The sequence below is a fragment of the Neophocaena asiaeorientalis genome, unplaced genomic scaffold, assembly GCF_003031525.2.
Source record: "Neophocaena asiaeorientalis asiaeorientalis breed wild unplaced genomic scaffold, Neophocaena_asiaeorientalis_V1.1 scaffold142, whole genome shotgun sequence".
In the NCBI taxonomy this organism is placed as follows: Eukaryota; Metazoa; Chordata; class Mammalia; order Artiodactyla; family Phocoenidae; genus Neophocaena; species Neophocaena asiaeorientalis.
Window position 1 is genome coordinate 1,754,123 of NW_020174563.1, and position 13,178 is coordinate 1,767,300.

At 37.5% G+C, this 13,178-nt stretch overlaps 1 protein-coding gene across 5 annotated transcripts in view; it reads left to right on the forward strand.

Annotated features, from left to right (window-relative positions):
* The window catches only part of OSBPL1A (oxysterol binding protein like 1A), a 216,257-nt gene that overhangs the window by 57,912 nt on the left and 145,167 nt on the right, over positions 1-13,178 (forward strand). For all 5 annotated transcript variants that reach the window (XM_024757869.1, XM_024757867.1, XM_024757870.1 and 2 more), the window contains 6 exons: positions 2,854-2,915; positions 3,018-3,062; positions 3,951-4,024; positions 4,138-4,201; positions 9,597-9,695; positions 11,122-11,244. In XM_024757869.1, the coding sequence (XP_024613637.1) occupies positions 2,854-2,915; positions 3,018-3,062; positions 3,951-4,024; positions 4,138-4,201; positions 9,597-9,695; positions 11,122-11,244 (467 nt within the window). The remainder of the gene's footprint in view (positions 1-2,853; positions 2,916-3,017; positions 3,063-3,950; positions 4,025-4,137; positions 4,202-9,596; positions 9,696-11,121; positions 11,245-13,178) is intronic.

Below are 13,178 nucleotides of genomic sequence, written 5' to 3' on the forward strand. Positions count from 1 at the left end.
CCCGCCCCCAGCCGCTCCGCGGCATGTGGGATCCTCCCGGACCGGGGCACGAACCCATGTCCTCTGCATCGGCAGGTGGACTCTCAACCACTGTGCCACCAGGGAAGCCCTCTTTTTAGTTTTTTAAGGAACCTCCATACTGTTCTCCATAGTGGCTCTACCAATTTACATTCCCACCAACAGTGTAGGAGGGTTTCCTTTTCTCCACACCCTCTCCAGCATTTATTGTTTGTAGATTATTTGGTTATGGCTACTCTGACTGGTGTGAGATAATACCTCACTGTAGTTTTGATTTGTATTTCTCTAGTAATTAGTGATGTTGAGCATCTTTTCATGTGCCTCTTAGCCATCTGTATGTCTTCTTTGGAGAAATGTCTGTTTAGGTCTTCTTCCCATTTTTTGATTGGGTTGTTTGTTTTTTGATATTGAGCTGCATGAGCTGTTTGTATATCACCAGTATCTTTCACCTGGTCCTTTGCTATTGCTTTGTAACTTGTATCCCTTCTTTTCTCTTGCCCACATTTACAGGGTTTTTCCATACAGTAGCTGCAGTGATCTTTTTTTTTTACTTTTTATTACTAAAATTATCAAAGCTTACTAAATAGAATAGTATAATTGATGTACTCCTCACCCTCTTTCAGGAATTGTCAGTGATGGCCACTCCCCCGATGTCATCTTATTTTGGCTATAAATATTTAAGTACATTTGTATAAGGTCTCCTTTTAAGAAAAACACCATAACCATGTGATAGTTGCACAACTCTGTGAATATTCCAAAAACCACTGAATTGTACACTTTACATGAGTAAATTGTGTGGTGTGTGAATTCTCTCTCAGTAGAGCTATTTAAAGAAATAGCCACGGGCTTCCCTGGTGGCGCAGTGGTTGAGAGTCTGCCTGCCGATGCAGGGGACACGGGCTCGTGCCCCGGTCCGGGAAGATCCCACATGCCGTGGAGCGGCTGGGCCCGTGGGCCATGGCTGCTGAGCCTGCGCGTCCGGAGCCTGTGCTTCGCAGCGCGAGAGGCTGCAATGGTGAGAGGCCCGCGTACCGCAAAAAAAAAGAAGAAATAACCACAATGGCATTATCCTATTAATAATTTTTTAATTTCTCAAAATCATCAAACAGCCAAAGTTCACATTTCCCCAGATGTTCTGATTAAGTTCTTTTAACACTTCGACGGAGTTTGAAACGTAAGTCAGGTCAGGCTACTCTTTAACCTAAAACCTTTCAGTGGCTTTCCATCGTATTTAGAATAAAACCCAAACTCCTTGTACTGGTTCACAAAGGTCTGACCCACAGAGGCCTTGTATGATGTGCCTTCTTTCTTCCTTTGCCTTTCTCTCTTGCCTACCTAATTGTTGCTACCTCAGGACCTTTGCATCAGCTGTTCCCTCTGCTTGCAGTTCCCTTCCCCTGTATTCTCACAAGGCTGGATCCTTCCTTTCAGCTTAAACATCCCTCCCTCAGAGAGAGGCTTTCCTCAATCAGTCCCCCAGTCTCCAATCTAAAGTGGTATTCCAGTCATTCTCTCAGAACATTCCCTTAAAAATGTTGGCATACCATGGTTTATTTGCTGTATCCTTTTTTTATTAAGTTGTGTCTTTCCCTTTTTCTACACCTCCCCCCACCTAATTTTTTCAGTCATGTTCACTGATGAATCCCCAGTACCTAAAATATTAATTGGCACATAATAGACTCTCATTAGGAGATAGTTTTACAAGAAATTGTCCAACACTTACCAGGTATTTATAAAAAGGTTATTTGATAGAATGTTATCACCTTACTGCATAAATAGAGTTCCAGAGTGCCAGTCTGATATGTTATCATGAAAGGGCTGGGTTTTTTGTTTTAAATTTTTATGTGTAGCTTTTGTTTCTCTAGTAATTAGAAGCTCTTTGAGGTTATGAGACGATTATTCTTTTAGTTTGCATCCTTCATATAGTGTTCTGCTCACTTCAGAACTCACTTCGGTAAATAACTTACAAACAAATTGCATTTTTGTTGTTTGGAAAAACGTAGAGTGCTTGCATGTGTAGGCTTGAGAAAGTTACCATGATATCTTGCTGGTTTCATTCTCAGTTACCACTTTTTCCTTTTGTCCTCAATTGTGGACCATCACACCGTTACTCTGTGAGTTGTCTCTGCTACCTGTTCTCCAGTGAGGTAGTTGAAGAGCAGCTGTGGTGGCTGAATAATACTCCCCCAGTGATGTGATTAGTTAAGTATCTTGAGATACCGAGATAATCTTGAATTCTCTAGGTGGGCCCAGTGTAATCACAAGGGTCATTCCTTTTGGGGGAGGAGGCAGGAGGATCAGAATATTGAGGGAGAAAAATGTGGGCATGGAAGCAGAGGTTGGAATGATGCACTTTGAAGATGGAGGGAGGGACCACGAATCAAGGGGATGTAGGGGACCTCTGGAAAAGGCAAGGGAACAGGTTCTCCTCAAGAGCCTCCAGAGGAAGGCAGCCCTGCCAACACCTTGATTATTAGCCCAGTGAAACTGACTGTAGATTTCTGACCTCCCGAACTGTAAGAGAATAATTTGTATTGTTTTAAAGCAGTAAGTATGTTGTTTTGTTACAACAGCCATAGGAAACTGATACAGTGACTTAAGGCACGAAAGCTTGAAAGATCACAAAACCTGTACAGAGTGTTCAAAGTTTAGTTTGATTTGCTGGCTTAATAGTTACTGAAAAGGATGCTGTAAAGAATTGAGATGGCAGCTTCAGGTCGGTGATTTGGGGTGTAGTTGATGGAATAATGAAAGAATATTATGTGCTACAATACAAGCATCAATTTTAGTGTAGAATTAAGCTCTTGATGGCTTTTTTCCTTGTATTTTGCACAGATCAGAAACCTCTTGATCTTGCCCAGGGTGCTGAAATGAAACACGTTCTTGTTGGTAATAAGGTATGTACGTGGTAATGGATTACATTTATATAATGTAGAAAAAAAATTTGAATTCTTGAAATACATAGATGCGTTTTTAATGAAAACATGTTTTTCCGATAGGTCATCTACAAAGCATTGAAACGATACGAAGGCCCTCTCTGGAAGGTAGGTTGGATGGTTTTTTAATTATAAAACTGGAAAAAAAAGATTCTCAGGTGCTCTCTTGTTAAAACTCTTTTTCATTCTTTTCTGAAGTATATGTGATTTAATAATCATTCGATCTTATCATGTAAGCCATTTTTATACTGCTGGACTTTATTAGGCATCCAGCAATTGTAGCAGTTAACTGTTGGTCTAACACTTGTAGGTGACCAAGTTTGTACAGAGAAGAGTGGAGGAATTTTTTTTTTTCTTACTTAAGCATAGAGTTACCGTATCATCTTTGTTATGAACATTGATCCATGGAGGACTCAGGAGGAATTTAATATTTGAATTGTCACAGAGCACACATATAAAACCTTTCTGGTTCTAAAAATTTCTTTGCTTTTTGGAGTTCAGCTATTTTCTAGAATTAAGTTATTTTCTAGAATTTTCTAGAATTAAGCTATTTTCTAGAATTATTTTGGAGCATATAGTTTCTTCTGCATTTGCAGCTGCTCCTTCTATATATTTATGTACATGTATGCTTATATTGTATAAAATTTAGGATAATTCTCTTTATTTAGAAACTCAGGCCTTTGAGGAAACTGTCTCTGAAGCTCACAACTGATATATTTCCTGTAAATATCCTTGTGCAGTATTGTCAGAACTATAAACTGTGTTCATCCTTGATCTTACCAATATGGCATTTCTTCTGTTCCTGTCACCCTGTAGTAGTATGTTTTCATTTCTGCACCCAGTTCCTCAGTTCATGTTTGTTCATTTTTGAGTGTGCAGTGGTACTGTGCGGCTGAAAGGCTCAGATAGAACTGTCATAACTTAATTACTTTTTATCAGTCAAGTATTTGAATCTAGATGTATCAACTTGGAAAATCTTTGTTGTTTTTCCCTTAGAGTTCAAGATTTTTTGGCTGGAGATTATTCTGGGTAGTGTTAGAACATGGAGTCCTTTCATGGTATAGGAAACAGTAAGTATTATGATCCTAATACTTGTTGAATTTCAGCATCTAAATTTTGAATGATTAAAAATTTTCACTAATCTCTTTTCCTTTTGCCTTGATAATTTATATTTATTTTGAAGGCCCGATGCAGTCCATAATATTTATCGCCAGGGATGCAAACATCTAACTCAAGCAGTATGCACGGTAGGATGACACATGCATCTTTTGCTTAAACTGTGAAATCAGTCCTGCAAGTGATTGCCCTAAATCATTGGTATAAGCTGCCTTGTAAAATCTTGGGGTAGAAAGCACTTGTGCAGTTGAGTTGGCCCTCCGTATCTGCAAGTTCTGCATCTGCTAATTCAACCAACTGTGGATCAAAACTATATAGGAAAAGGAATTCCAGAAAGTTCCAAAAAGCAAAATTTGAATTTGCCGTGCACCAGCAACTATTTACATGGCATTTACATTGTATTAGATATTATAAGTAATCTAGAGATGATTTAAAGTAAGCAGGAGGATGTGCATAGATTGTATGCAAATACTATGCCATTTTATATAAGGACTTCGTGCTTCCATGGATTTTGGTATCCTTCAGGTGTCCTGGAACCAATTCCCCCACAGATACCGAGGGATGACTGTATATGTTTTTATTTGAGAACAAGTAAAGTTGTGGAATTCCATTTAAAAAATATAATCAAGTTAAAAAAAATCTCTACGTATTGTGGAATAAGAGATGCATGTTCCAAAAACATTTATACAGAACTTTTACCATTTTGTATGTGTATGTATATATGTATGTATGTGTATATATTCACACATAATGTATGCATATACGTATCTACATATATATGTGTAGGTGTGTGTGTATTTGTACATGGGTAAATCTGGAAAATGGAAATTTTTCTGGTGGTAAAATTTAAAGCCTATATCAAAATTGGGATTTTTAGGTTCTCCATGTTCACTTCTGGCTGCTTTGCTTTTACCAGCCAGGAGAAAGAATTTTTCCTCCTTTGAGATTAGCCTAAGACTGGAGCCTAGACGTACTTTTCTGCTTGCTGCTTCAAGTTCTTTAGGGTTGTCAACATGCCACAGCAGTGCACCCTCTCTTTGGACCACAGTCCCTGCCTTTCCGTGTGAACTCCCAGAGGACCAGCAGCGTCGCCCTTGGGCCGTCACGGGCTCAGTCACCTGCCCCTGCCCTCAGGCCTCCTTACACATGCTGGTCCCTTAGTGTCCTCACTCCCCTTCCTCCCTTCGCATGAGACCAGAGGGCCAGGGAACCGCTCTCTAGTCTTAGCCGTCTAATCTTCTCGTTTCTTCTGTTGGTGCAGTCCCGGCCATTCTCTTCTGTTCCAGCTTTTGATTCATTTATTTAACACTAAGGTTTGTCTATCTTAAAACAAAAAATTAAACAAGTTGCTCCCTCACCCTTTTAAAATTTCCCGATTTTTAACTTCTTTAGAATTGATAGCTTCTGCTGTGTTATGCTTCACCTTGTTTTATAACTTTTGCTTCTTGTATAAGTGTCTACTTAGAGGCTACATTTATGAATCCATATTGATACAAGGTAACAGGCATTCAGTGACTCCTATGAGGCAGGCTCTGTTCACTTTCTAGATTCTTAAGGTAGAAGCTTAGGTTATTGATTTGAGACTTTTTTTCTTTTCTAATATAGGTGTTTGCACCTATAAGTTTTGTTTAATTGTGGTAAAATACACATAACGTAAAACTTACCATCATAACCATTTTTAAGTTCAGTAGCGTTAACTCTGTTCACTTTGTTGTACAGTAGGTCTCTAGAACTTTTTCATCTTGCAGAACTGAAAGTCGATACTCATTGAATAGCGCCTCTCTATTTCCAGTACCTCACCCCACTGGCAACCACCATTCTACTTTCTGTGTCTATGCTTTTGACTACTTTAGATACCTCACATGAGTGGAATTGTACAGTATTTGCCTGGCTTATTTCACTTAGCATAATGTCCTCAAGGTTCATCCATGTTATAACATGTGACAGGATTTCTTTTTTTAAGGCTGAATAATATTCCACTGTTATGCATAGACCACATTTTCTGTATCCATTCCTCTATCAGTGGATGTTTTGAGTTGCTTCCGCCTTCTGGTCACTGTCAATAATGCTGCTGTAAACATGGGAGTGAAAATGTCTCACCAAGATCCTGCTTTCATTTCTTCTGGATATATATACCGAGACGTGGAATTGGTGGTCATATGGTAGTTCTATTTTTAATTTTTTAAGGAACTTCCATACTGTTTTCCATAACATCTGCGCCAGTTTACATTCATACCAATAGTGCTCCAATTTCTCCACATCCTCACCACAACACTGTTTTTTCCTGTGGGTTTTGTTTGTTTGTTTGCCATTGTAATAGGTATGAGGTAGTATCTAATTGTGGTTTGATTTCCATTTCCCTGATGACTGGTAATGTTGACCATTTTCATGTACTTATTGACCATTTGTATGTTGTTTTTGGAGAAATGGCTGTTTAAATCTCTTGCCCATTTTTTAATCAGTTTTTTTTTCTTGTTGGTGTTGAGTTGTAGGAGTTCTTTGTATATGCTGGATATTAATCCCTTATCAGATAACGTGATTTGTACATATTGTCTGCAGTTTCATGGGTTGTCTTTTCACTCTGCTGATAATGTCCATTGATGCATAGAAGTTTTAATTTTTTATATAGTCCAGTTTATGTTTTTTCTTTTGTCACTTGCGCTGTTGTATCACATCCAGGAAACCACTGCCAAGTCCAATGCCATGAAGCTTTCTTCCCAAGTTTTCTTACAAGAGTTTTATAGTTTTAGCTCTGACACTGAGGCATCGGTTTCTCCTGAGGCCTTTCTCCTTGGCTTGCAGGTGGCGGCCTCCTTGCTTTGTCCTCACATGACTTTTTCTCTGTGTGCAGGCATCCCTGCTTTCTCTTCCTCTCCTTGTAAGGACAGCAGTCATACTGGATTAGAGTTCCACTGATATGATCTCATTTTACCTTAATTACCTCTTATAAAAGCCCTGTCTCCAAACGTAGTTTCATTGGGGATTAGGGCTTGAACATATGAAGCCCTTAATCTGGTTGAGTAAGTTCTTTTCCTTTCCTAGTTTACTGAGATCCCTTATTATGAAAATCTGTTGAATTTTATTAAATGTTATTTTCCATGTTATTGAAATGATCATATGGTTTTACTCATTCTATTAATATGATTAGTTGTATTGGTAGACTTTAGGGTGTTAAAGTCAATCTTATTGCTGGGACAAATCCCAGTTGGTTATGATAAATTACCATTTTAATATATTGTTCGTTAATATTTTGTTAAGAATTTTTGCTTTTTTGTTCATGCTGGATATTGGTTTATATTTCTTCTTTGATATTTTGTCTGGTTTCATATAATGAATTGGAAAATGTTCCTTTTCAGTTTTCTAGGAGAGTTTGTATAGGATTAGGTTACTGCTGCCTTAAATGCTTGATAGAATTCACCTGTGAAGTCACATGGGCCAGGAGGTTTTAGTGCAGGGGTGGGGGAGGATTGTAGTTACAAATTTAATTTCTTCCGTTGCTATAGGGCTATTCACATTTTCTGTTTCTTTTTCGGTTGGTGTTTGTAATTTTTGCCTTTCAAGAAAGTTGTCCATTTTCTTCTGGGTTATAAAACTTAGGGTTAGTAATATTCCCGTATTGTGTTTTTAATGTCTGTGTGGTAGGTAGTGTTCTATGGTCTTTTTATATTGGTAATTTGTGTTTTCCTTTTTTTTCTAGATCAGTCTATCTAGCACTTTATCAGTTTTATTGATCCTTTCGAAGAACCAGTTCTTGATTTCATTGAAATATTTATCTTGTTTTTGCTATTTCATTGATTTTTTAATTCATTTAAAATAATTTCTCCATGTGTTGGGCTTGCTTTGCTCTTTTATAGTTTCTTAAGGTTGAAGCTTAGATTATTCAAACTATCATTCAGTTCAAAATATTTTCTAATTCCTATTATGGTTTCTTCTTTGAACCAGTAAATGTTTAGAAGTGTGTTGTTAAATTTCCAAATAATTGGGGTTTTCCTAATTACTGTGCTTTTGATTTATAATGTAATTCCATTTTGGTCACTGAACATTTTCGATATGATTTCCGTCTTGTCAAATTTATTGAGACTTGCTTGATGACTACATATGGATTATCCTAGAGAATGCACTGGAAAATAATGTGTATTTTGCTATTGTTGGGGGTCATGTCCTATAAACATTCAGTCATGGTTGATAGTGTTGTTCAGATCTTCTGTGTCTTTGCTGCCTTTTTTTTTTTTCTAATTGTATCAGTTGCTGAGAGAAGGGTGTTTAAATCTCCAACTATACTTGTAGAATTATGTATTTCTCACTCTGTTACTGATCACATACATATTTATGATTGTTGTCTTCCTGATTAATTAACCCTTTTAGCATTATGTGGTGGTCCTCTTTATCTCCTGTAATAATGCATTTTGTTTTGAAATCTGTTTTGCTTGATATTAATATAACCACTCAGGCTTTCTTATGGTTACTGTTTGCATAGTATCTCTTTTTCTATCTAGTTACTTTCAACCTAGCTGTATCTTTATATTTATCTTCTGTCTCTTGTAGATAGTATATATTTGGGTTCCTATTAACCATTCTGACATTTTTTGCCTTTTAATTAGATTTCTTTTGAGAATGTGGTCCACTTTTTTACTTCGTATGTCAAGTAATTTTGGATTGTATCCTTAATGTTAAGTTCTGGAGACCCTGGATTCTTTATTTTTCTCCATTAAATGTGATTTCCGTTGTTTTAGGTCATTTTCTTGGCTGGGTTTGTACTGTAAACTCTGTTTCTTGGATGGCAGCTCTGGTCTGTATTTCAGTGACTGCTTGGAATCTATTTTGTGCATCAGTAAGAGATGTGAAAAGACAGAGTTTGGGATTCCCATCTCTGTCTCTTTCCATTGGGTGACTCCCCTACTCTCTTTAGTATTTATGGCTGCCCAGCTCTGCTTTTTTAATTTCCAAAGACAGACTGTTGTCCAGGTTTGCCCTTGCTGCTGTCGTGTCACCCTCGGGGACTGTACTAGTTCCAGGTGAACAATCTTGGGGGTGGGAGCTTGCTCGCAAAGCTCCTCGTTTCCTTTCCTCCAAGGCAACTTGCTCTCCCATCGAGTCGGCCAGCTCTTGTTCACACTCCAGCTCTTCCTTTTCTACTCCTCATGCTTTTACACTCAGTTCAAACATTTTCTGTACTCAGCTCAAACAAAAGTTTCAGGAGAGTGGCATGAATAAGAAATTGGAGTTCTTGTATTTAAAGGACTTTATAGCCCAAGCCCAAGTGTTATATTTAATAGGATAAAAGGAAAACTACATACCTAGTGGACTATATATTAGTATTTACTGTGATTAAGAATATGAAAGCCAGATTTGATGTAGATAAGCTACAGTGCATTTGATACTCCCAATGTATCAATTTTTCTCAGTATTTTAAATGTTCACTCGGGTATTATCACGTTAATATTGTTAATTTTATGTATAGGTAATTTTAGGGTTTTGTTTTATGGGCATGAATGATGTTGTCTTACTGACTTCTTTATATCCAAGGTAAAACCCACTGATAGCTGCCTCTTCTTTATTAAATGCTTCGATGACACTGTTCATGGCTTCAGGGTTCCTAAGAATAGCCTTCAACAGACAAGAGAGGTAATTTTATGGTTTCATTTATCTTTCATAAAACTTAACATTTAAGAACATGAAGAATGTAAGGTAGGCTCAATATTAACATCTAACATCTTGTTGATTGTACCTTTTTAACGGGAGTGATTATATGAAACTTTTGAAATTTGGCTTAGGAATTAATTCCTTATCAACATGTACCTGCAGGTATTTTCTGTTCTTTTTTTAAAAATTTTGCTTCTGTGAATGTAAGAGGCCCTTATTAGTTTTGGAAAAAAGCCTAAATGATTATTTAGTCCACCCCTGAATTTATAGGTGAGGAAAACTGAAGACTAAGATTGAAGTGACCTCTCAAGCTCATGCAGCTTGCAAGTAACAGAACCTGGCTCCAGCCCAGGTGTTCTGATTTATTACAGTGTAGACTCAGCCTTTCTTTGTGGTAAACTGAACAATACCAGCAAGCAAGAAATTGGGATCGATGTGACGGAAATTCATTGTGTAGTTATTTAATGGAGACTCCATATCCCTTTAGATCAAAGCAATATTCGTAGACTTATCTTGTTTTTTATAAATTATGTAAGGGGTTAAAAGGATCTATTTTCCAGAGCGGTTAACTTTGGCCTTGCAGAGAACCCTAAACAATACAAAATGTGACTGTCCCAAAATTTAATAAAAGGGTAAGAATTGACCCTGAAAAATGCTGCAAGAAATGAGGTAGAAGTAAGATAGATACTTTTAGGGCAAACATTCCATCTTTCTGTGAAATCACTAATTTTTTAAGATATTTATTATTTATCTATTTATTTTGGCTGCATCGGGTCTTCTTTGCGGCATGCGGGATCTTTAGATGCAGCATGCAGACTTCTTAGTTGTGGCACACAGACTTCTTAGTTGCTGCATGCATGCGGGATCTAGTTCCCTGACCCGGGATCCAACCTGTGCCCCCTGCGTTGGGAGTGGGGAGTCTTACCCACTGGACCACCAGGGAAGTCCCACTAATTTTTTAAAAACATAGTAAAAGTTAAAGCATCAGAGTAATTGTTGGCTCTCTTAAAATGGTCTGAGTGTCTTGTGCTTATGGCAAGTTGGTAAATTGTTTCTGGATGCATCTTATACAGTAACTTATTCAACAGTGTTGAGAACTTATAATTCTAAGTGCAAGATTCTCCACCCATTGTTTAGTTTTTATAATGTGTTTCAGTATTAATATGAATGAATATGTAAACTTATAGATGGTATTTTTTTAAAGTATTGGGAAAATTTTTTATCCAGACGTGTCATGGACAAGAGACCTGCATCATTATTTTGTTGTTGGGAATTTTTTGTTTCGTTTTTTTGAGGCCGTAATATTTTTTTTCTCCATGTACATTTTATTCTTCCCAGATTGTTGTAATAATATCTGTTTTGAGTAAAAATGTGTTTTACTTTGATTTAACTCCTTGTATTATTTCAGGACTGGCTGGAAGCAATAGAAGAGCATTCTGCTTACAGCACTCACTACTGTTCCCAGGACCAGTTGACTGATGATGAAGAGGAAGATGCAGTTTCTGGTGTAGACTTGAAGGAATCCTTAGAGGTAAATAGGAAAACCTGACGTGTATACCTAACTCTATCACTCAGGTTTTACCAAGAATTTTTTTTTTTTTTTAAATATGAGGTTTTGAAATTAAGATTTCTCACAGCAGTAGAAGTAGTATTACTTTTCCAGTAATATTCTCTTGCTACTTACACTGTCTCTGTTACAGTAATAACGATCAGATATCTGGGTAAATACGCTCTAAAGATAGGCATGTGCCTACGTGTATCTTTGTTGGTTAAGATTTTTATGTTGTAATCAGATTGTCATTCTCTTTGAAAGCTGCCGCCCCTGGGCGGGCATGCATTGCTTGCCTTACTGCCCTTTATGACTTCACTGTATATTTCAGAGTTTAAATAACGCAACCATAGTGATAGCTTTCCTGGTCTGTAGTTTCATTTAAAAGCGCCTGTAATCTGTAACTTCATTGATTAGAGGTAAGGTAAAGCATCAGTAATGAATGGAGAGGCCCTCATCAATGCCTCATCCATAGAGAAATACCAACATAAGTAATTGAAGTGAAATAGGTATTTTTTTTCTTGGCATCAGTTTTCTGGCTATACCTTTTACATGAATGGGTTTGGAAGAATTAGAACTACTAAAGGATGATGTGTTTCAATCTGAATAATTATGTCAGAGCATATGAATTTGCTTACTAAATTTAATCTTTTTTTTTAACATCTTTATTAGAGTATAATTGCTTTACAATGGTATGTTAGTTTCTGCTGTATAACAAAGGGAATCAGCTATACATATACATGTATCCCCATATCCCCTCCCTCTTGGGTCTCCCTCCCACTCCTCTAGGTGGACACAAAGCACCGAGCTGATCTCTCTGTGCTGTGCGGCTGCTTCCCACTAGCTATCTATTTTACATTTGGTAATCTTTTTTTTTTTTTTTTTTATTTTCCCGGACTGGGGCACGAACTCATGTCCCCTGCATCGGCAGGTGGACTCTCAACCACTGCGCCACCAGGGAAGCCCGGTAATCTTTTTTTTAATGAAATGAATTCATTGCAGTATTTGAATGTTTCTAAATCAACAACTTTAGTGAATTTAAGTTTGCTGATACCTAAGGAGTTTTATTAGGGACCTATAACCTTAAAGAAAGAAAGAGATTTTGACACTTTTTTCTTTTTTTTTTTGCGGTACGCGGGCTTCTCACTGTTGTGGCCTCTCCCGTTGCGGAGCACAGGTTCCGGACACGCAGGCTCAGCGGCCATGGCTCACGTGCCCAGCCGCTCCGCGGCATGTGGGATCTTCCCGGACCGGGGCACAAACCCGTGTCCCCTGCATCGGCAGGCGGACTCTCAACCACTGCACCACCAGGGAAGCCCAAGATTTTGACACTTTTGATCCCTAATCTTAATTAATGATGGAATGTTAGAGAATTTGAGCCCTTCCATGTTTTGTTGAAGACATTCCCCAGTAGTTGACTGTAGCTTTACCAGACTCCTTCTATTTTTAAGGCCGAATATACTGACAGCCGTAAACATAATTTTCAGATCAGTGAACTTTGCAAAAGTAACATCTACCACAGCATCTAAATAACATTAAAACATTCAGGTAAATAAAGAAGTTTTAAATATCTCTGGCCAAGATCATGTTAAACAAGTAAAAAATAAAGCTGTGCTAAATATTTTAACTTCTGGTCAGGTTCCCTAAGTGAAAAGAAATCCTTCCCTGTTTATCCGCCCTCAATATAAGGTAAATGATAAAACCTGGAAGGGCTTACAAAGCACAGCAATTTCTTTCCCAGGATTATGGTAGTTTTAAGACCTACTTAATGGAAGTTACAGGTAAAATAAAAGCATACTAACTTGCATATCATTAAAAAACTTCCTTGAAAAAATGTTTCTTCTTTAGCTCAGTTTTCACATTTAAGGGTTATCAGCCACAGCTGTACCTTTTATTTTATTCTTTATTTGAATATT